Source organism: Acromyrmex echinatior, chromosome 9 (assembly GCF_024713525.1).
Source record: "Acromyrmex echinatior isolate Ae372 chromosome 9, ASM2471352v2, whole genome shotgun sequence".
Taxonomy (NCBI): Eukaryota; Metazoa; Arthropoda; class Insecta; order Hymenoptera; family Formicidae; genus Acromyrmex; species Acromyrmex echinatior.
This window is the reverse complement of record NC_141860.1, coordinates 8041869-8063152: the sequence shown is the minus strand read 5'-3', so window position 1 is coordinate 8063152 and position 21284 is coordinate 8041869. Positions and strand designations below refer to the sequence as shown.

The 21284-nt window shown below is 27.9% G+C and overlaps 4 protein-coding genes across 10 annotated transcripts; 3 read left to right on the top strand and 1 right to left on the bottom strand.

Annotated features, from left to right (window-relative positions):
* The first annotated feature begins 3519 nt into the window (after positions 1-3519).
* On the top strand, positions 3520-11101 carry LOC147908556 (odorant receptor 49b-like). Of its 4 annotated transcripts, XM_087409923.1 has the most exons (10): positions 3520-3687; positions 3998-4117; positions 4208-4325; positions 4807-5071; positions 5189-5302; positions 5650-5740; positions 6000-6145; positions 10053-10185; positions 10267-10368; positions 11015-11101. In XM_087409923.1, exons 1-9 carry the CDS (start codon positions 3544-3546, stop codon positions 10318-10320), a joined length of 1185 nt encoding a protein of 394 aa, XP_087266049.1. In that variant the 5' UTR covers positions 3520-3543; the 3' UTR covers positions 10321-10368; positions 11015-11101. The 4 variants fall into 4 exon arrangements, with proteins under 4 accessions (XP_087266049.1, XP_087266050.1, XP_087266047.1 ...); XM_087409924.1 differs by having other exon boundaries at positions 4975-5071; positions 10053-10368; XM_087409921.1 differs by having other exon boundaries at positions 10053-10368.
* Positions 11026-14604, top strand: LOC105147242 (odorant receptor 47a). Of its 4 annotated transcripts, none has more exons than XM_087409975.1 (10): positions 11026-11117; positions 11404-11575; positions 11830-11949; positions 12125-12242; positions 12792-12870; positions 12983-13096; positions 13318-13408; positions 13973-14118; positions 14226-14358; positions 14441-14604. In XM_087409975.1, exons 2-10 carry the CDS (start codon positions 11432-11434, stop codon positions 14492-14494), a joined length of 999 nt encoding a protein of 332 aa, XP_087266101.1. In that variant the 5' UTR covers positions 11026-11117; positions 11404-11431; the 3' UTR covers positions 14495-14604. The 4 variants fall into 4 exon arrangements, with proteins under 4 accessions (XP_087266101.1, XP_087266100.1, XP_087266099.1 ...); XM_087409974.1 differs by having other exon boundaries at positions 12780-12870; XM_087409973.1 differs by having other exon boundaries at positions 12606-12870.
* A 1037-nt stretch (positions 14605-15641) lies between these two features.
* Positions 15642-18381, top strand: LOC105147241 (Uncharacterized protein C16orf48-like protein). Its single transcript, XM_011058124.2, has 5 exons — positions 15642-15911; positions 16079-16634; positions 16929-17219; positions 17670-17806; positions 17907-18381. The coding sequence occupies exons 1-5, from the start codon at positions 15872-15874 to the stop codon at positions 18065-18067; spliced, it is 1185 nt and encodes a 394-aa protein (XP_011056426.1). The 5' UTR covers positions 15642-15871; the 3' UTR covers positions 18068-18381.
* Positions 18382-18451: 70 nt separating this feature from the next.
* Positions 18452-19566, bottom strand: LOC105147240 (nucleoside diphosphate kinase 6, mitochondrial). The gene is made up of 3 exons (XM_011058122.2): positions 19206-19566; positions 18758-19061; positions 18452-18672 (listed from the first exon to the last, which is right to left on the bottom strand). Exons 1-3 carry the CDS (start codon positions 19281-19283, stop codon positions 18524-18526), a joined length of 531 nt encoding a protein of 176 aa, XP_011056424.2. The 5' UTR covers positions 19284-19566; the 3' UTR covers positions 18452-18523.
* Between the last annotated feature and the right edge of the window lie 1718 nt (positions 19567-21284).

Here is a 21284-nt window from a genome sequence, read left to right as displayed (position 1 = left end):
ATCGAAGGTACAACAGAGTATACCTTTCTCCAAGATCGAATTGGTCGTTACCTCAATTCTCAGTAATTACAACATAGTTTAATTAATACATTCCACATACATATGAATTTCTTATTAACCAAATTTGATTTGTAGCATACAATTATCATTAATTGTTCCGTAAAAAAAATATTATTTCAAACACATTGTGTTTGCTCGGCTATTATTTCATCTACATGTTCTCTCATCGCTATAAGAAAAAATCGTGCTGATATAAGCTTTATGTTTATGTTTATGTTTATAAATAAATATGTAGGAACTTAGAAAATAGAATTTAAAAAACGCAGACGCAATGTAGTACACAAAACAGAGATATTCCCAATAAGAAATTATTGTATGTGATATTTACTAATAGAGGAGATGGAAATTAATTGTCGTATGGGATAAAGTCACTATATCTCTAAAGTATCGCAATTGATTTGAGAACTGATGCGTCAAAATGGCTGAAGTGCACATAATATACTATTTCAAGTATACATTGTATACAGTATAATCTATGTGTGACTAAATCCATGATTGTAGTCAGCCACTTTAAAAAAATACTGAAATAACCCGGACCGAAATAAAAACACGTTTACCCTGACCGAATGAGCTTTTAAAAATACTCAAGCTCTTGCGGTGATCATACATGTGATGTGTACTTTCGTGTTCCTAAACTGTACTTGCATGTTATTCTTCGTGCACTTTTATTCATTAAACTTCTACAGCAAATAAGTCCGTATTATACTAAAAAACATATAAATTAAACATTTGTATATATTCTTTTGGTCATAAATAAACTAATTACAATTAAAAAACATTGATTTACATATTTGATGGATTTATTTTCCTAAATAAAGTACGTATATACAAATTCATTAATTTGAAATGGTTGCATCAAAATGGGTGCAAGTTTGCGGTATTTTATAGTGACTTTAATATAGGGTTGATCAAAATGTTTGCAACTCAAACAGGACATAGTAGAAAAATCTCTTTTTTGATTGTAGATTGCTGATATAATATTAATTTGTTATGTAAAATGATTCGCACTACGCACATATATTATTTATAGCGATTTTTAAGAAAATCAAGTTGGTGAGTACATTTTTCTTATCACCTATTTTGTTGTCTGACAAGTCTTTAACATCATGATTTTCCCTAATATATATATATATATATATATATATATATATATATATACATATATAGGTTTTTTATAAAATATCATAAAGATGTTTATTATTAAAGAACTTTTAAAGATATCTTAAAGTTATTTTGTGCGTCGCTATTTTAGCTATTCTGTTTCATTAGGTAACTAGAAAAGAAATTGCGAAAATTGCAAAATAGTAAAGGACTTTTCGACTCAGTTCAGTCTGCTCTATCTACTCAAAAGCGATATGTCAAAAAGTTTGGGACACCCTGTATGTGTATATATATATATATATATATATATATATATATATATATATATGAAGTACGTTCAAATACATTGTGTCAAAAAGAATCAAACCGCACCTGCGCGATCCTCTGTCGCACAAGTCCCTTTGTGAAATATTTCTTTATGAAAAACAAACATCTGTTACATTATTGCCATAATCAAATTGATCGCTTAACCGTACATCCCTTCTGGAATAAAAGTGTAAATTGTCATATCGATTCCATGGTAATATTTCATTTATTTTTGCATTTTTGTTTAAATTAAATTAAGCAATTCGGTTTAATATATTCAAATTAAAAAAATACAAAAGCTATAGAATATTTAATCAACAAATCGAAAAAAAAGGAGACGCAAAAGTTAAACAATATTATGTATTATCTATTGTACTTACATACAAACGTTTTCAAAAAAATATAGATTTCAATATACAATATAATTTCTCCTGAGTTTAGAAAAGAAAAACAACATCAAATGTTATAAAACGACAGATAAAATATGTGTTGGACCAGCTTATTTAACGAGCTGACTGAAATCCGCAGGAAAAGTACAGTAGTTATACGAAATTTATACATTTATATTATTATGTGAAATATTGTTTTTGTTACATTATATTTGTAAGCTAATTAGTGAGTCTATAATAAACTATTCACTTATTAAGTAAAATAATTTTAAACGGAAAAAAATGATTAGCTGCCACAGCTAAAAATTAGGTTTGGCAGCTAATTCAATAGCATTATATGGACACCGTCATGTCTGCGAAGTCTAATTTCTATTAGCTGTGAGGCCTAAATATTAATTATAACAGACAAGCATTTTGCTATTATGTCGATGTATTGATCATTGTAACAAACGTTTTCTGTATAGCAGACAATTTGGTAGCAAGTACAGTTTCAGCAAACCATATTTAGCTGTAGTAGAGACAATTTTCTTTTACACAGATAATTATGACAATTAACTTCATATTGCTAAATAAATTGATCTGTAACAGACATGCATACTTTGCTATCACGTCCTTATATTAGCTACAGCAACAAATCCTGTGTATGTATTAGCAAATTTTATAGCTGTAGCAACTAATACAATTTCAACTAATCAAAATTAGTTGTAGAAACATTTTTTTTCCGTGCGATCTTCAGTAATGGTCAGCGCATTGGCTTTAACTTTATATTTATTTTGGCTATACATTTTTAACATTGAATTGATTGATTAATTTTAGTGGAATTGTAAAGAATGTTAATTTTTAAAAAGTGTGTAAGTATTGAAAACAACGGTATATTGATAGTAAATTAATAAATTAATAAATTAACATTAATTAATATATGCTAGGATTACTACAATACTTCTCTGAATAGACCAAATTAATTTATGATCGTATGCTCTGCGAAACATATGAAACATAGTCATTCATTTACTGAAAACGGACAAATATATTTGCGTCACTTTCTGTTGGATAATTAAAAACAAATGCCAATTCATTAGGGAAAGTTTATGAAAGACAGATTAATGTGCATGATGAAGTGAAAACTTTAATACTAACACTAACAAAGAATGCAGAACTTTTTACTTACAATAGATGTAATATATTTAATAAGCTTTGTAATATTTTCTACATCCGTAACACTTTCCGCAGTTTCTTTTATTTCACCGGTAATAATTTCACATATAACTCATGCCACTCACTGAGACAGTTCGACCGATGTTCCCTCAAAAGAACGCATCCTATGAGTGCACGCACGGGAATGAAATACATAAAACAACGTTGCTGGAATCGAGTGAGTTGCGCTTGCGCGACAAAGACATCACTTTATATATGTATATAGTGTAAAATAAACAGCTGCTGAATTCTATTCGACATCAAATCGATCGTCTTTTTCTCCCAACAAAATTGTCAAAGTATCGTGTGTGTGATCCCACAACAGTATTTTATATTACGTACTAAATTAGACTATAGCGTTACATATTATATTACGCTATTTAGAATTTAACATAAAAAAAAGTTTCAAAATATGCAATTGTTTGGGAGGAAGGGATACGCGAGACTTTAATGTCTGTTTTGCATTCAGATGTATCTCAATGCTTAACGAGAGATGATTTTTGTTGAGACCCAGTATTTTGGCCTCAATCGAATTCTTTTGCTCGCCATTGGCTTATGGCCTTACAAACAATCAAAACTCATTCAATTACAATTAATTTTATTCTTTGGTGTTTTGACGAGCTGCATTATAGTTCAAGTATATCAATATTTTTAATTGTCTCTTATTACGTAATAAATTACTATACATTAAAAATTAATTATTTAATATCAATTTACTATTTAATATTTTATATATAATATTGTATTATAATATTATTTTACAATATAATTTTAATTGCATTTTTAATTACAAGATTATTATGCATAAAAAGAACTGATTATTTTAGACTTATATACATTAATCAAATTGTTATACAAATATATAAATATTCAAATAACTAAATCGATATTTAAATAAAGAACCAATTTTATTAATAAGGATATTTGAATAAATTTGTTGATTGTAGCTTATGACATTTTTGACTGCAGAATGTACACTTAATCTTGTCATTAAGATTTTTTCTTACATATCGCTTTTAATTTCATTTATAATTAAATATAACTCGTTTTGGATTAACACTCGAACTGTAAGTTAGATTTTTATTCATCCATTATAAATGTATAGAATATTTTTCACACTTTACGGGGAACAACATAAAATATTATTAATATAATAGATCAGGTGTTTACTGGAGCAATTACAACATATCTATAACGAAATAAAAGATGAAAATGAAATTGCCATCATAGAAAAGTATGGACTGAATGCCAAACATTATACAATTAGAATTATACGTAAGATAAGATTTAATGATTTTCTTTATATGTCATGTAATAAAAAATAGATTACAATCTTATATAAAAATTAAATAATACATCTTTGCTGCTTTTGTATATTAAACATCGTATTTTTATCAAAATATAAAATATAATAAAAAAATATATAATTACTTTGTTTTATTAATATTAAACAGACGAAGTAAAAAATATTAAAGAAGCATAAGCATGCAATTTTGTGCTAGAATATTTTCAACATTTAAAAGATAATTAAACATATAAAATATACAAAAAATTGATCTTCCAAACAATTTAAAAATGTTAGTGGTTTACATAAAAAATATTTTTCTGAAATATTATTACTTTCTCATCTATTTCTTTATATTTTTTTATTATTTTAACATATTTCCAACATCATTATGTCAAAATGCATCGATATTTTACATTATTATTCATTTGCATACAACAAAATATGACTATTTTTTTTAAATATGCTCAGAGATTACATTGTGCTGTGCACTAGTTTTTGTTTTTGTGCCAATGCGGTCATGCATTCTCGATATCGTTGTGCCCATGAATGAATCTCGACCACGTCCTTTAATTCCTATCATGACTGAATACTTTATCGATCAAGAAAAGTATTTTTATCTAATTTTGCTGCACATAGATGTAGCTACTTGTATAGGGGCAATTGCATATATAGCAACAGGAACGATGCTCATAGGATACCTCAAACATGCCTGTGGAATGTTTAAAATTGCCAGGTAAGAAAAAGAACATATAAAATATCAAAATAGACGTCTATTTTATAAGTAGAATATCATTTCTCGTCTAATAAATCTAGAAAGACTCTACAGTTATAGCAAAATTGTTATTTATAGCTACCGTATTGAACGAGCAATGATAAACAAAATTTTTAAAAATAACGTGAAGAATGAAATTACAATTTATAAGGCAATGATTTATGCTATCGATATCCATCGTAAAGCTATGAAGTTAGTACTTACACAAAAATGTGTGTGTGTGTGTGTTTTATATATAAATTTATCAATATTATTAAAATGTTTTAATAGCAAAACAATAAACTTTTACAATTATCTTTATATTATATATATCATATTTCAATATACAGTAAAAATTGAGATATAAATTTCACTTTCTTTATATCATAATTACAATAAATAATAAATTGCATGGATTAAATATATGTGTTTTGCAATATATTAATAAAATAGCATTAAAAAACTAAATAATAATATTCAATAATATTACAAAATGTTAAATTACAATATACTTTTACCTAAAGTTTTCAATATATAATAGTAATACTTTTTTTTTAAAGATATGCTGAATTTTTGATATCCAACTTTGAGGGATCGTTCTTGTTTTTAATCGTAGTTAGTGTATGTTGCTTGAGTTTAAACTTATTTCGAGTAAGTCTTATCGCATATTTGTATAATATATATTTTAGATAAATAATGTAATACTTCATAATATTTCCATGAAAAGGATAATTTAATAAAAAATACATATATAATAAAGAAAGAATAAAAAGTAATTAAAAAGTTTAACGTTTAAGAAAGAATTAAAACTTAATTCTAAACTTATAAAAAAACAAGAAAAATACATATGTATTTTATTTTCTAATTTCTTACAAATTATCTAAAATATTTAAGAAGCATGATGTTTCAGATTTTTCAAAGTGTAACATTCGGCAATAGCAAAGAAGAATTTTTATTACATTTTGCGATTGTAAGTGTTATTCTTTTATACATGTTCTTAGCTAACTATGCTGGACAAGAAATCACGGATCATAATAATCATGTCTTTTCCACTGCGTAAGAAACTTTTTATATATGTATTCTTTCTACTATAGGATAAATCCGACAAATAAGCCGCGCTTGGATTTACGCCGCGAGTCAGAAAAAATAGAAGGAGTGGAGATAATTTTTCCGCAAAACTGCTGTTACATATTTTTATGCTATATTAGTATTGTGTTCTGATTTCAGTTTCTTACTGTTAATATTAATGAAATTATTGTGAGTGGAATCAATTTACCACTGTAATAAGTAGCGTCATCAACACATTACATGGAATATGTACCTCATGTAATAATGTAATACTTGTAACACATGTAGGAAGATTATAATTATTATCTATTATTTCATATACATATTTATCATTCTTATTCCTTAATAAAACTTTGTAAACATAATATAAGTTATTGTCATTTTACGTTTCATTAATAAGCATTACAAAAGATTTTTCATGCATGAATATGTATGAACTACATAAATATTCATAAATATGTAAAATTACATATAAATAAATAAAATATGTCCATACATGTTCATACATCCCTCTTTCTTTTGTAAAATGTTTTTCTATATAATGGAAATAATAATATTAGGTGTTGGAATTAATTCGTAGCGTTTTTAATGAAAGAATGTTATTTATTTCACATGAGCATTAAAAAATACATTAATGAAAGTACTTCCCATCACTTGTAAAACGCTACGAATTAATTCCAACACCTAATAGTAATGTGATAATATAAAAAATAATTAAAGGAATAATTTTCTTATTGTTCGTTTTAGAAAAAAGCATGTTTGGAAAAATGTAAAAAAATTGTTCATACACAATTATGCATAATTTTATATATAATATAATTATACGTAAGTAATTTTTTTACATTTCTTCAAACTTAATTTTTATTTTATTAGGTGTTGGAATTAATTCGTAGCGTTTTACAAGTAATGGGAAGTACTTTCATTAATGTATTTTTTAATGCTCATGTGAAATAAATAACATTCTTTCATTAAAAAACGCTACGAATTAATTCCAACACCTAATAAATAAATAGTGTGATTATTCTTTTAATTATTTTAAATGTTCTCACATTACTATTATTATTTCTATTACATTAAAAAGTAATTTTACAAAAGAAAGGAGAATATATGAACATGTATGGACATATTTCATATACACAGTATATCTGAAAATTCCCAGACTGATTTTTTTTATGAAACAAATCGCATTTAATGGCCGACGTTAGAAATAGTTTCTAAAAAGCTTCATGCAGAACATGTGCGAGTTATATTAATATCGATTGAATATTTGGCAAGTGAGGATGTGTTTTGATTTATGTGTGCCGTTAAAGTTTTACGATGGAGCAACGAGTGTGTATTAAGTTTTATTTGAAATTTGGCAAAACTGCAACGGAAACTCATGAAATGATGAAAACAGCGTTCGAAGAGAATGCACCGTCACGCACAGTAACATTCGACTGGTTTAAACGTTTTAAGGAAGGCAATCATTGGACAACGCGAGAAGTGGTCGACCGTAAATGGCTCGAAATGAAAAAGCCAACTCATTCTGCTTTAATTGTGTCACGGTTTTGACCAAAGTCAAGATCTCCCGATCTCGCACCAGCAGAATTTTTGTTCCCCAAAATAAAAATGCTTTTAAAAGGACAATTTTTTGAGGAAGTACCAATCATTCAAGCGAACGTAACACGTGAATTGAAGGCGATTCCGAAAAAGGATTATTATAATAGTTTCCAATCGTTATATCTTCGATTGTGTTGAAAGAGGAGAGGATTATGTAGAAGCCTAAATAAAAGAAAAGATGAAATCTTAAATCTCTGATTTTCTACCTCAGTCCGGGAACTTTTCAAACATACTGTATAAGGTAACTCCGGTATATACACCGCACTTATCAAAAACTTAATTTATTAACTTAATTTATTATTTACTATGTTTAAAGTAAATAAACTATATCAGTAAAAACTTTGTATTGTCTGCTATTATGAAAAAAAAATTAGAAATCCGAAACATTTATATTTCGTATTAAAAAATAAACTTTTTTAAACCCTTGCATTTTTGTCATAGTAGATTGTATATCCCATAGAAGTGGGATATACAGCTACTCATAGGAAGAAGAGGGATATGTACGGCTCATAAAAAATTTATAAATAATGCATATAAATAAGACGTAAAATGACACAATAAATAATATAAAATACATTTATAAAGTTTTATTAAGGAATAAGAATAATAAGCATGTATACGAAATAATAAATAATAATTCAACAATCTTCCACATACAGGGTGGGCCATCTATTGGTACGTTTTTGAATTTCGTCGTATGGCAACACCGAACGAGCTACAGACCCGAAATTTTGACAGTTTATTAGTCATACCGTCCGCGGCACGAAACAACATGTTTTCTCTTGAAGAGCGTTTTGAAATTTTAAAAACTTATTTTCAAAGTCAGTGCTGTGTCGCCGAAACTGTACGAATTTTGAAAAGAAATATGGGTCGTGATAGAGCACCCACCGAAGGAGCTATACGCAAATTGGTGAGGAAAGTTCGTGAGAAAGGGATGTTAGTGGATGACATTATATTACGACTGTTTTGAGTGAAATTGGCGCCGAGGTAGTCCAAAATGTCATTAATAATTGGGGTGACCGAATGGCATACTGTAAGGCCAGTAGAGGGAGCCACATGAACGAAATCGTTTTTCATTCTTGACGCGGATACTTTTAGCTTCACAACAAAAAAAAAATTAATAAAAAATATCAATGTATGCTCATTTGATCGCATTTTTAAAAACGTACCAATAGATGGCCCACCCTGTATATTACAAGTATTATGACATGAAGTGTACATACTTCATGTAATATGTTTATTGCATTTAGTGCATTGAATTCAATCTGCGCACTTTGTATACTTTGGGCATAAATCCCGCCAGCTAAAAATGTCATATCGCAAACAGGTCATATACAAGATAACAAACTAAACAAAGAATACAAGAGCAAAGTATTTGTATTTTGTTATACAACAAGCTTTACTATTCCTCTACACTCATGTATCACAAAATAACCACTAAGTCTTTTGTACGACCTACAGTAATCATTTTATGTTGATAATTTATAATGGCGCTTAATATAGACAAATCGATTTAACTCACAATAATTTCATTAATATTAACAATACTGAAACTGAAATCATAACACAATACTAATATAACATAAAGGCATGTAACAGAGTAGTTGCGGAAAAATTACGCCCACTCCTTTTATTTTTTCTGACTTCTGCGGTGTAAATCCCAGCACGGCGTATTTGCTGAAGTTATCCTATGATTATACATGTTTATGAATATTTATGTATTAGGTGTTGGAATTAATTCGTAGCGTTTTACAAGTGATGGGAAGTACTTTCATTAATGTATTTTTTAATGCTCATGTGAAATAAATAACATTCTTTCATTAAAAACGCTACGAATTAATTCCAACACCTAATATATTTATACATATTTATACATATTCATGCATGAAAAATTTTTTACCGGGTATTTGCTCGATTATTTGTAATTTTTCATGAGCCATACATACCTCTCTTCTCTCTCCCTCTATGAGTAGCTATATATCCCACCTCTTGCAAAAATGCAAGGGTTTCAAAAAAATTTTTTTTTAATACGAAAAATAAGTATTTCGGATTTCTAATATTTTTTTATAGTAGTAGACAGTACAAAATTTGTTACTAGTACAGTTCATTTTAAAAGTAATAAATAATAAATTAATAAATTAAGTTTTTGTTAGGTGCGGCATATATATTGGCGTATTACCCTATACGAAGTGTATGTATGCATACGCGCATATATACATTTACTATTTTTTTTACATATTATATATTTAAATTATTAATTATCTGTAGTTATATATTATATTTATATTTTCCATAGGTATAATATCCGTTGGTATACAGCGCCGTTATCCATACAGAAATTAATATTATTTTTATTACAAAGGGGTAGCAAAACTTTCAGTTTAAACGTTGGCGGATTATTTCAAGCATCCTTAAAATGCTTCGCTTCGGTAAAAACATATTACATATTAGAACATATACAATGTAACACACATTGTATAAACAAAATAAAAGAAACTATATTGCTGCAGTTAACAAGTGCATCAATATCTTACTTCACTGTCATATACTCTACCCAGCAATGATGTAAAAATACATCATCTATGTAGTTAAAGTATATAAAAATTAAGTAGGTAAGTAAAGACAAATGTCTGATTTTACTGTCTCTTTTAACTATTCAATAAAATAAAGAAAATATATAACATTTTATCTTTAATGCTGCTTACATAACAGAGAGGAAATAATTAGTTAATACATATATTTACATACATGTAGAATATATTGTATTCGACATGATATCAATAGAACTAATAATGAGATATTTTTCACATATAAACATAGGCACACAAATAGAGCTCACAGAAAATAAATAAGAATATCTATAATGTACTAGTCTTATTTTCCATTGCACTCTTTAACTTCTTGAAAAAGTAAATTGATTATTTATATTTTGTTAATAAAAATCTATTTACTTTTTTCATATATGTATAAAAAGCAATAAAATATCAAATATTGCTGATTGAATAAATAACATTATATCTGGATATAATATTTGCAATGATATTATTAAATAAAGAAAAATATTATTAGAATTTTAATTTTCTCTAAGAAATGAATGAAATCACGAGATACCTAATAGATAGATAATGTTTCTAATGGTATATTATGGTTCAGATATGTAATAAATTTTATCCTTTGTTTTTTAAGCAAAGTTAGTATTATATTATTATATATAATTAGAATCTGTAGTATTGTATACCTTACTGGTGATATTTTCAGTAGTTGACATGTTAACATCTCAAACCAATGGTCAGCTATTTTCTCTCGAACAAACATATTCAATGGGAGCACGAAATAGAATGAAGCATAGATAAAAGTACAGGTAAAAGAAAAAGTGACTACGCTTGCGCGAATTTCGATTTCAAAATCATCATAAAAACTTTTCTGTGAGAAATAAACATCCGTTAAATTTTCTTCAATGTCAAATCGATCACTAACCTCTTCCCGAGCAAATATACTAAATTGCATGCGGTCTATTTGTAATTTCATTTGCTACACACTGTTTATGCATTTATAATAAGTTATACATTTGACATTAAAATTTAGACGAACAGAAAGAAATTTAATCGATCGAAAAAAAATGTACAGAACTTTCCGGCATTTCACAGTTAGACGCATGTTAATGTTTAACGAGAGATGAGACATTCAAGAATTCAGCACTTTAGTCTAAACCGAATTCTTCTGCTTATGGTTGGCTTATGGCCCTATCAACAATCAAAATTCGTTTTATTTCAGCAGCTCTTACTTTTTAGTATTCTAACGAGCTTTATTGTATTTCTGGTACGTTAATACTTTTAATTGTATTATATTAAACAAACTGCATATGTTTAACATTTTTTTATTAAATATGATTATATTATATATTATATTATATTTGATTGTAAAAGATATAGTACAAATAATTATATTAAAAAATTTGATATAATTATAATTATTTTTATTGAAACATATAATATATTATAATAAATTTAAAAATATCTTATTTTTAAATCATAAAATTTTTTCTAATGCAACTTATTTATTGTTTATTATAGCTTATAAAATTTTTGATTGTAGAATGCACATTCGATTTTGTTATTACAATATTCTCTTTCATATCATTTTATGTTGTATCTATAATTAAATACAATTCATTTTGGATTAATAATCAAACCGTAAGTTAGATCTTTATTGCATGCGTTTAAATAAACATCCGCTGTAAATGAATGTTTTTCTATACTATATACAATTTTCTATATACAATCTTTCTTATATACAATTTTTTTCAAATAACTATTTTTCCATTTTACAACGAGAAGTGTTGTAAATAAAATATTGTTGACATAATAGGTAAGAAATTTATTGGATCAACTTGAGCATGTTTGTAATGAGCTAAAAGACAAAAATGAAATCAATATTATGAAAAGATATGAGAGCAACGCAGAACGTTATACAGCTAAAATTATATGTAAGAGAATGGCTATTGATTTTCATCAAATATCATAAAAAAAATTAATTAAATTAATAGCAAAGATTAATAGATAATTATTATACTAATTTATACATAAAGATATATTCTTATCTCATTTTATTAAAATAAAACATTTAAAAAAATAATTGAAAGTTGATACATAAATATATAGTTATATTTCCTTAAAAACGTATTTTATTTATCAAAATTAGGAAAAAATTAATGAAAACTTAAGATAACTATACAACTATTTTTCTGCAAAAATATCTTGCAGCACAAACTCAGTAAATTTGAAATGTATAGCAAATCGATACTTAAAAAAATCAATTATTTATATGATTATTTTTTTCATATCTTTAGTGATCACAATCGTTGCTTTATCTATTATTATTTTTATGTTAATGTGGCCATGCATTCTCGACATTATTAACCCCAAGAATGAGTCTCGATCATATCACTTGAAATTGATGATGGCAAAATATTTTATCGGTCAAGAAAAATATTTCTATTTAACTTTAATACACTTGAATGTAGCTCTTTGTGTAGGGGCAATTGCAATCATAGCAACAGGAACAATGTTCATAGGATATGTTAAATATACTTGCGGAATATTTAAAATTGCTAGGTAAGAAAATAAATACAAGAGTACAAAAACTAATGTTTGGAAATAAAATTATATTAATATATCAAATAAATTTAGGAAAATTATAATTCTAACAAATATATATCATATATAGCTATCGGATTGAGCGAGCAATGACAATTAATAATTTACAAAAAAAATTCGAGAAAGAGATTACGATTTATAGAGATATAATTTACGCTGTGAACGTACATCATAAAGCAATGGAGTTGGTATTTATTTGAGAATGATAAGATTTCAAAACAAATAATTGGTGCGCAATTTGCATGAATTTGAAAATGTATAAATTCATGCAAAAATATTATTAGACACCAATTCGTTTATTTATATTATTCTGAACATATTAATTTTCATTTATTGTTTATTTGATAATGCTTACGCCCACATACATGCACAATAATATGTAACAATATTTTCTTATATTTGAAGGTTGTGCAAATCTTTAATATCTTGTTTTGAGGGATCCTTCTTCTCGTTAATAGTGATTGGCGTGCTTAACTTAAGTCTCAATCTCTGTCGAGTGAGTTTTTGCTCATTCTTGGATCTACATAAATAATAATATGTTATAATATTTGGATTCAATATCAATTAATTTGTAAAAATCGAATTTACATGATATTTTTATATAAATCTAATTATTCGGCTGACTTTGATTGCATGTAACTAAAAAATTATTGTAACTGACATTTTCTTATTAGCATCTTGTCAACTACACTTTAAATTTCTTGCAGTGAAATCTCATTTCGAGAGAGTGAAAATACAACCACACTTGAAAAAAAAAATGAGAATATTTCACTTCTTGAAAAAAAAGTTACAATTTTCATTCCTTTTAAAGTGAATTTTCACTTTAAAGAAGTAAAAATCTTATTCCACAAAAAGTAAAATTTTACTCACTTGAAGTGAAAATTTACTCTAAAAAAAGGAAAAAATTGTCACTCTTTTTCAAGAAATGAAGGGTGATTGTATTTTCACTTTCTAGAAATGAGATTTCAGAAGTTTAGAATGTAACTTATATGAATGTTATTAAAAATATGAATGGTATTAAAACAAATATTGTATATTTGATATTTCGTTGCTATTTTAGATTTTTCAGACTATATCAGTTGTAAACGACAAAGAAGAAATCATATTGCACTTCATAATTGTAATTATCACTCTTTTATACATGTTTCTAGCGAATTATGCTGGACAAGAAATTACGGATCACAATGATCACATATTTTTCACCGCGTAAGAAATAGTTTAATATGTACTGTAATAATTATTACTAGTGAAAAGAAATATATCTTTTTACATTTCTCGAGTTATCCATTAATTACCTGATCATTTGTTCATAGATATAATGTTCGTTGGTATATAGCACCAATACACATACAGAAGATGATATTATTTCTATTACAAATAGGCAATAAAGCTTTCGGTATGCAGATCGGCGGATTGTTTGTAGCATCTATAAATTGCTTTGCATCAGTAAGAAATGTATTACTTATTATAAAATATGTCGTGTGAGATATGTAACATATAATAAAACAAAATGTAATTCACATTACAGCTAGTAAGTGCATCGATATCTTACTTTACTGTTCTATATTCCACACGACAATAACGTAAAAATATACAATATAATATTATATTAAAATTAAGTAGATAAGTGTAAAAATAAATGCCCGATTTTATCGCATTTTAATTGTTTAATAAAATTATGTAACGCTTTCATTTCTTTTCAAATCGCTGTCTGTAATATTGTAAACACAGAAAAAGACAGTTGACTTTTGGGTATTAGAATCAATTATATTTCATCAAAAGTAACTTTATAAAATACATATTATTTATAGATATTATTCATTTTGTATAAAACTATAAAATATTATTCTATTCATACATATATAGAATATATTTTGTAGTTTTATACAAGATGAATAATACATATAATAATAGCATTAATAGCATTCTATCTATCTACTCAGTCTATAGTATCATTATGATGTCAATCTCGTCCGTAAAATTTAAATTAAAAATACCTATAATAAATAGTGTAACATTTACCATCCGTAAAAAGATCAATAAATACCTTATTGCAATCCTCTTTTTAATACTTACATTTATAAATAATAAAAGTGCGAAAAATACGAAAAACTTGTTCATTTTTTAATTATTTCTAGAAATAAACTATTCTTTGAGAAAATCGCAAATTAAAGTTCTTATTAAATTTTATTTAATATGTGGCAAAAGTATATCTAAATAGATATTAAAATTATAATATTTTTAAATAGTTTTATTTTCTTAAAAAGTTATCTTCATAATTTATTTAAAATTTTATATATCATTTATTATTATTATATTAGATTATTATTATTATATTATATTATTATTATATTTATATTAGAATAACTTTCCTATAGATATTCTCATTATTAAATTATTTTTAATCAGTTTTATTATACTTTAATTTAATTTAAAAAAATTCATATCAAATTGTATCAGTTATTGGTATTACTGTTATTATTATATACTATGTATATTGTACTATTGTTATCATCATATTGTTATAATAATTACAATAATTGCATTTTTTATTATACAAAATCTCATAGAAAAGTAGTATGTATGCAGTATTAATGGTTTAGGTTTAAGTAAAAAGAAAAAAAGAAAATTTACTAAGTAAAAAATTAGCTGAAAAGTAGACATCCCTCCATATAATATCCGTCCGTCGATAAAAATATTTCCTGACCGACCTACAATGAATTATTTTACGCTTGATGTTGGCGATACTGTACTTTGACAGATTAGGGGTTATACGTAGCTATCATCCGGTACGTAAACAAAATTGTTTATGTGGTAACGGCCGGAAAACGACGTATGTGTAAAACGAAAATTATGCGGTAAAGAAACATCAATTGTATGTTCTGAAACGGAAGCCTTTTTCCGAAATGTAAATTATAAATGCAAAGTGACAATATACCGTTCTTGTCTCTTCGTGAAAATGAAAGTGACAACGTTGAAAGGCATTTTTCCAGACCCTAGTAAGTAATATTACATATCTTTAATCCAACAATTGTTTAGAAGTTCAAATAGATTTTATCTCATAACATATGAATAAAATGCTTGAGATAGAAAAAAATAGTTGAATAAATTTTGGTGCACACGAGAAATAATTAATAATGTTGAATATTTTGTTTGTTGCTATTAGAACCAGTCAGAAGGAAGAATTTTATTCAAGAAAATGTGAAAAACCTGCGGCGAATGGAACAATGCTTTCAAGCGAATAAAGAGCTGGAAGAACTAGAAAAGTTACAATTACATAAGCATCACAGGAATACAGACAAGTACCAGAATGTATCCGCGAAGGTGGTCACTACCTTCCGAGACAAGAAGAAACATGAGAGCTATTTTAATGTTGAGCAAGTGTCAAATGACAAAGAGGGAATTGATGAGGATAGGGAACAAGCTCAGAATAGGACTAATGTATTTGAGTATGATAAAAAGCATGTTGTTTCTACTACCAAAAAGGTTATTGGACCAGGAATGAATAATAACATGTTGAACAAACAAAAGAGAACTGGTAAAAATCAGCAGAGATTGCAGCCAAAAGTTTCGTCTGAACCAAATGTATTGCATAAATCTGACAGTGCTGCAAATGGTTTAGAATGTTTGGATACACAAAGCACTGTTAAGTACAGAAATCAGGGAATTCAGACTTTAGATACAGATCAATTGGAAAGTATATATTCTGAAGGTATTATTCGGTAAGTGTATTTAAAAACCTATTATATAAAGTTCAATTCTAAACAAATTCACAATATATAATATTAAATTAATAGAATTAATTAAAGAAAGATCTTGGAAATATATATATATTACAATTTTCAATACATTTAATTCATTTTATCTGTAATTGACATTTACTTTTTACTTTAAATAATTTTTAATTGATTAATTTTCTAATTTAATTATTAATTTATTAATGTTAATAAAAGCATTAGTAATATTAGCAAGCAAGATTTTATCTAGGGATCGTTTTTCTAATTTTTTTTCAACAGATATCCATCAAAGAAGATTACAAAGCACAAAATAGCGAACAATGGTGATTTAAATAAACAAGAAGAGAAAAATTCGAGGAAACAATCTGATTCGCCTGCAGACAGAGGTGATATGCATGATTCGGAAGACTTACAGAAAGCTGACTTACGAAATTCCATGTCGCCGGCATCTAAAGAGGAAGTCGATTTTATCAAATTAAATAAAGAACGTACCTCTGTTGCCAATAAACTGATGACACAACTTAACAATGGTGTACCATCTCCGAATTATCGCAAGGGAGTTTTGCCTAAGTACGATAATAAACTATTTTTCTTCTCTAATTTTCCTTGACGTTACGTTAAGCTTGTGTTCGGTTTAGATGCCCACACACTGTAAATTTCATTTTATCTTTCTTTCGCATATAAAGAGCAATAAAGATGTAATGACAGCGTCTAAATAAAATGCTCCTAAATGCCAGCCTAATTTCTCTCTTTGTATTATCTTTTCTATTCTTCAATTAATTTTTTTAAATTGTAGCATACATTTTGTCAAAATATTTTACTTAGATATACTATGAAACTAAAAGATCTCTCTTCAGATTTTCTTATATACATAAATGCGATTATAAGAAAAATTAAATGTAGAAAATATACAGTGCAATGTACTATAATAATGGAAAATGATATAATTGATTATGATGTAAATATTAAATCAGAAAATGAAATTAACTTATTTTTCTTGTTTCTAATAATTTTAAATAGATATCTTCGAGATAGAAAGGAAGCACAAGAAAAGGAACAAAAGGCTAAAGCAGAAGCACTGCATTCTGATTGTCCGGAGGGTCACGTGCCTTTACCTGATCACGAACGCAAGGAGACGTTACGATTATTAAAAAAAAGTGTGTATCTGTGGTATAATGAAATTTATACAATAATCATAAATTATTTGCTTTAAATTAATATTTAACCATTCAAATTCACTGGATTATGTTTTTGCAGATTATCAGGAGTACGTCAATGAATTAAATATGATGCCTATAAAAACGGATACTCTTAGAGCACAAAGACGCAAAATCGAAATAGAGAAGCAATTGAATAAACTGGAAGAGGGGATCAAAGTATTTTCGCGTCCAAAAGTTTACGTGAAAATAAATGCATAATCGCGTTGTTTTGACTAAAACGCAATATGTATGTATAGAAATATTGAGTATTCATTCATATTTTAATCCAAAATATCGTATATTATTGGAGAATTCAATGACAAACGTCATTGTATTTTGTGGCAAAATGGATAATTAGTTGTATATATTTCTCGTCTAACTAGTCAATTTTACATACATACATACATACACACACACATACACACACATACACACACACACACAACACACACACACATAATATATCATGAAAAATTGATTAGTCGATCAATTGACGTCTAGCATTAAAAAAATTCTACAAACCCAGAGAAAAATACATTGAACTATTTTCATACAAGCACAGTCTGAATTTTGCTAGCAATTGTGTAGATAGGAATATATCACTTATTATTAAAAATATAATAAATATTTTATTTAATATGTTAATGTTATAAACATCATTATTTTGTGTCTTGTTCAAGTCTTGTCAATGGTGTGCACAAAGGATATTGGATCGAAATGTAATCTTCCCAAGTTGTAAAATATCTCCTCATTGTTATACCACTTGTTTATGTTAAAGTTCTTAAAGAATATCATTATTTCTCTTTTTGCGGATTCAGTCGAATCTAGAGTGAATAACATTAGTGTCTCTTTTTTTATCAATACAAGGTTTTGCATTCCGTTGGAATGTGCGATATTATGACTGATTACCAGATCCATGCGTAGCATTTCTAGTATCCGAGAGGCCAAACATTCCTCTGATAGTATCTTGTGCATTATATTGCGCTTGATAGACTTTTGTAGGACCCATCAGCTGACGCCACTTCGCGATAGCATCGTGACGCGCCAGAATGTAAATGTCGGACGGACCGCTGCACATGAAAGTCAAAAGACGATTGTAGAAGAATTTGTCCCTGTGCTCCTTGTAAAATAATTCGGCCTCCTCACGAGATATCGTCATCCTGCGCGATCTGACAATTTTGAAATTATTGTCAATTATTAAATCGCGAATTTTCTGAAAAATCAGTGCGAACTTTAGTCATTAGATTTTCCAAATCTCATTCCCTCGACGTTACTCGCGGGATTGTATCGTTCCTTCAGTTATCCTTCGGAGCCTAACCTGCATTCTCGCTTAGTGAAAGTGAGGTTAGATTCATACCTGAAGAACGAACGGGGATTTAATGACGTGCGGCTTGAGTATCGCCAGTGTTAACTGGAGATAATTTGTTGACTGCATATCAACATCCTCTGGCTCATCTACGAATTAAACAAGCTATGTGGTATCGACAATTACCGTTCGTACGTCAGACATGGGAACACAAACATCACCACGTGTATCTCACTGTTTCACCGGTTTCATGGCTTCGCGCGTCGCGCTCATTCATAATTGGAGCGGAGATGCCCGATTGTCTGACTGCAGCGATGACTTCTACTACTAATTTTCACACAAATCTTTTTTTATAATATATTCACATTTATACGAGCTAATATATATTATATAAATATTTTTTTAGTACTCTATACTAATAAAAATGATAGTTTTTTTTGTAATACAGCTTATTTATTAATTCATTTTATTCAGTCCACTTATTAAAAAAATAGGTCTTCAGCTCTTCCACTAATTCTCGAGTGTCACTGATAATTTATGTTATAGATCGAATCATTTATTGTCATTCATAGAATCATTTATAGATTGAATTATATATCGTCCTATACTATTAATTTTTTTTATAACTCAGAAAGAACATAAAATCATAAGATCAAGTTGACATTAATTAAGTAGAAATCATTTTAAGAAAAATTATAATGTCATTTGTATACTTTTGACGATGATTTTATGCGAAATTAAAAATTTTTAATGATTTTTTAGTTGAAAATCATTAAAAAATTTTGATCTTATCAAAAATGCCAAAATTCATCACAAAATCATTATCGAAAAGTGTAAGCGAATGACATCATTCTAATTGTTCCTAAAAATGACTTCTATTTGATATTATCTTGATCTTATTATGATTTTGTGTTCTTCCTGGGAACTCGAATATCATACAATACATATAAATTCTCCGCGATTGACGATGATTTATTGAACATTAAAAATTATATTCTATTCTTTTTTGCATCTGTAAATTTAAATTATTGTTACTAAAATAAATTTAGTATTCATTTATTTTAGAGTTATATCATTTCAATTCCTTGAAATTAGTCAGTGTCTTTTAGTCAACATAAATTAAATAAACCGCATCGACCCAACGTTAATAATTATATTTATAGATCTTGACGTCAACTTTATGTATGCCCTAAATGGTTGTGTAGTTTGTTAAGTCTTTCTTATTATTATAATAATTAGATCAATTATTATTAATTAGATCGTAAATTTCAATTGCGCGAAGCAAAAGCTAAAACATTGAACTATAAGGGAAACGTGGATTACAAATCTATCTACGACTATTTGATAGCTTTGAGATATCTCTGCGTATTATCACATCTAGACATCGTTGACTCGATGAAGACACTGGCGATTGGAAGAAGTACACGGATATGCGAATACGTACATTCGGGTGCGTTCGCGCAAGTAAAACGAAGTAAAGCGGAAAGAAGCGAGAGACCATAAAGTAAGTAGAATGGAAAACAATACGCGATGCCACCGAGTTGTCAGTAGTAGAAACCAGCCACAGCTACTATTCCCTCTTCCCCGATCTTCTCGCACCCCTCGCAACCCTTCAACCCGTCAGACGTATCCGCAATAGTCGATCCTGCTTCCTTTTCTCTCCTGTTGCTACAACACTTCTCCGCTCCGTTTGCGTCTTCCTGTCTCTTTCTCTCCTTTCCGTTCACTGGTATCCTCGGTGATACCAGGAGAGAGCCATTCGAAGTACAATGGCTGGCTATAAATTACCCCTGGAAACGCTAGCATTAGACCCTGCCGGATTCGCCCTTTATACAAAGCCGCCGCTCGCGAGAGAGAGAGAGAGAGAGAAAGCTTAATTGAGCGACCTCAATATAGAAATCGCGATACGAATCACGGACTATTCGAGTCGTGTTCTCGAGAGTTTCGTATTTCATTTGAGACTAGTGTCAGTGTCACTCTCTCCTCTCTCCAGCCAATTTCTGCATTTTCAAACAATTTGAATGTAACGTACTTAATCGTGGAAAGGGAAACCGTTTGGTTAGAAGAAAATGAAAAGCACGTCATAAAAATTCAATCGAGTTTGTAAATTACATACTTTTCAATGTACGG

What these genes read in the sequence shown, in the direction of transcription:
- LOC105147240 (XM_011058122.2), bottom strand. Translation starts at nt 19,283, where the DNA reads ATGCAGTCAACAAATTATCTCCAGTTAACACTGGCGATACTCAAGCCG. An exon ending in AATCCCCGTTCGTTCTTCAG is followed by an intron (nt 19,062 to 19,205) that starts GTATGAATCTAA and finishes CTGATTTTTCAG; the next exon opens with AAAATTCGCGATTTAATAAT. An exon ending in AAATGCTACGCATGGATCTG is followed by an intron (nt 18,673 to 18,757) that starts GTAATCAGTCAT and finishes TATTCACTCTAG; the next exon opens with ATTCGACTGAATCCGCAAAA.
- LOC105147242 (XM_087409973.1), top strand. Translation starts at nt 11,432, where the DNA reads ATGAGACATTCAAGAATTCAGCACTTTAGTCTAAACCGAATTCTTCTG. An exon ending in TTATACAGCTAAAATTATAT is followed by an intron (nt 12,243 to 12,605) that starts GTAAGAGAATGG and finishes TCATATCTTTAG; the next exon opens with TGATCACAATCGTTGCTTTA. An exon ending in GGAATATTTAAAATTGCTAG is followed by an intron (nt 12,871 to 12,982) that starts GTAAGAAAATAA and finishes TATCATATATAG; the next exon opens with CTATCGGATTGAGCGAGCAA.
- LOC105147241 (XM_011058124.2), top strand. Translation starts at nt 15,872, where the DNA reads ATGAAAGTGACAACGTTGAAAGGCATTTTTCCAGACCCTA. An exon ending in CGCAAGGGAGTTTTGCCTAA is followed by an intron (nt 17,220 to 17,669) that starts GTACGATAATAA and finishes AATTTTAAATAG; the next exon opens with ATATCTTCGAGATAGAAAGG. An exon ending in GTTACGATTATTAAAAAAAA is followed by an intron (nt 17,807 to 17,906) that starts GTGTGTATCTGT and finishes ATGTTTTTGCAG; the next exon opens with ATTATCAGGAGTACGTCAAT.
- LOC147908556 (XM_087409921.1), top strand. Translation starts at nt 3,544, where the DNA reads ATGATTTTTGTTGAGACCCAGTATTTTGGCCTCAATCGAATTCTTTTG. An exon ending in TTTGGATTAACACTCGAACT is followed by an intron (nt 4,118 to 4,207) that starts GTAAGTTAGATT and finishes TTAATATAATAG; the next exon opens with ATCAGGTGTTTACTGGAGCA. An exon ending in AATCATGTCTTTTCCACTGC is followed by an intron (nt 6,146 to 10,052) that starts GTAAGAAACTTT and finishes TATTTTCCATAG; the next exon opens with GTATAATATCCGTTGGTATA.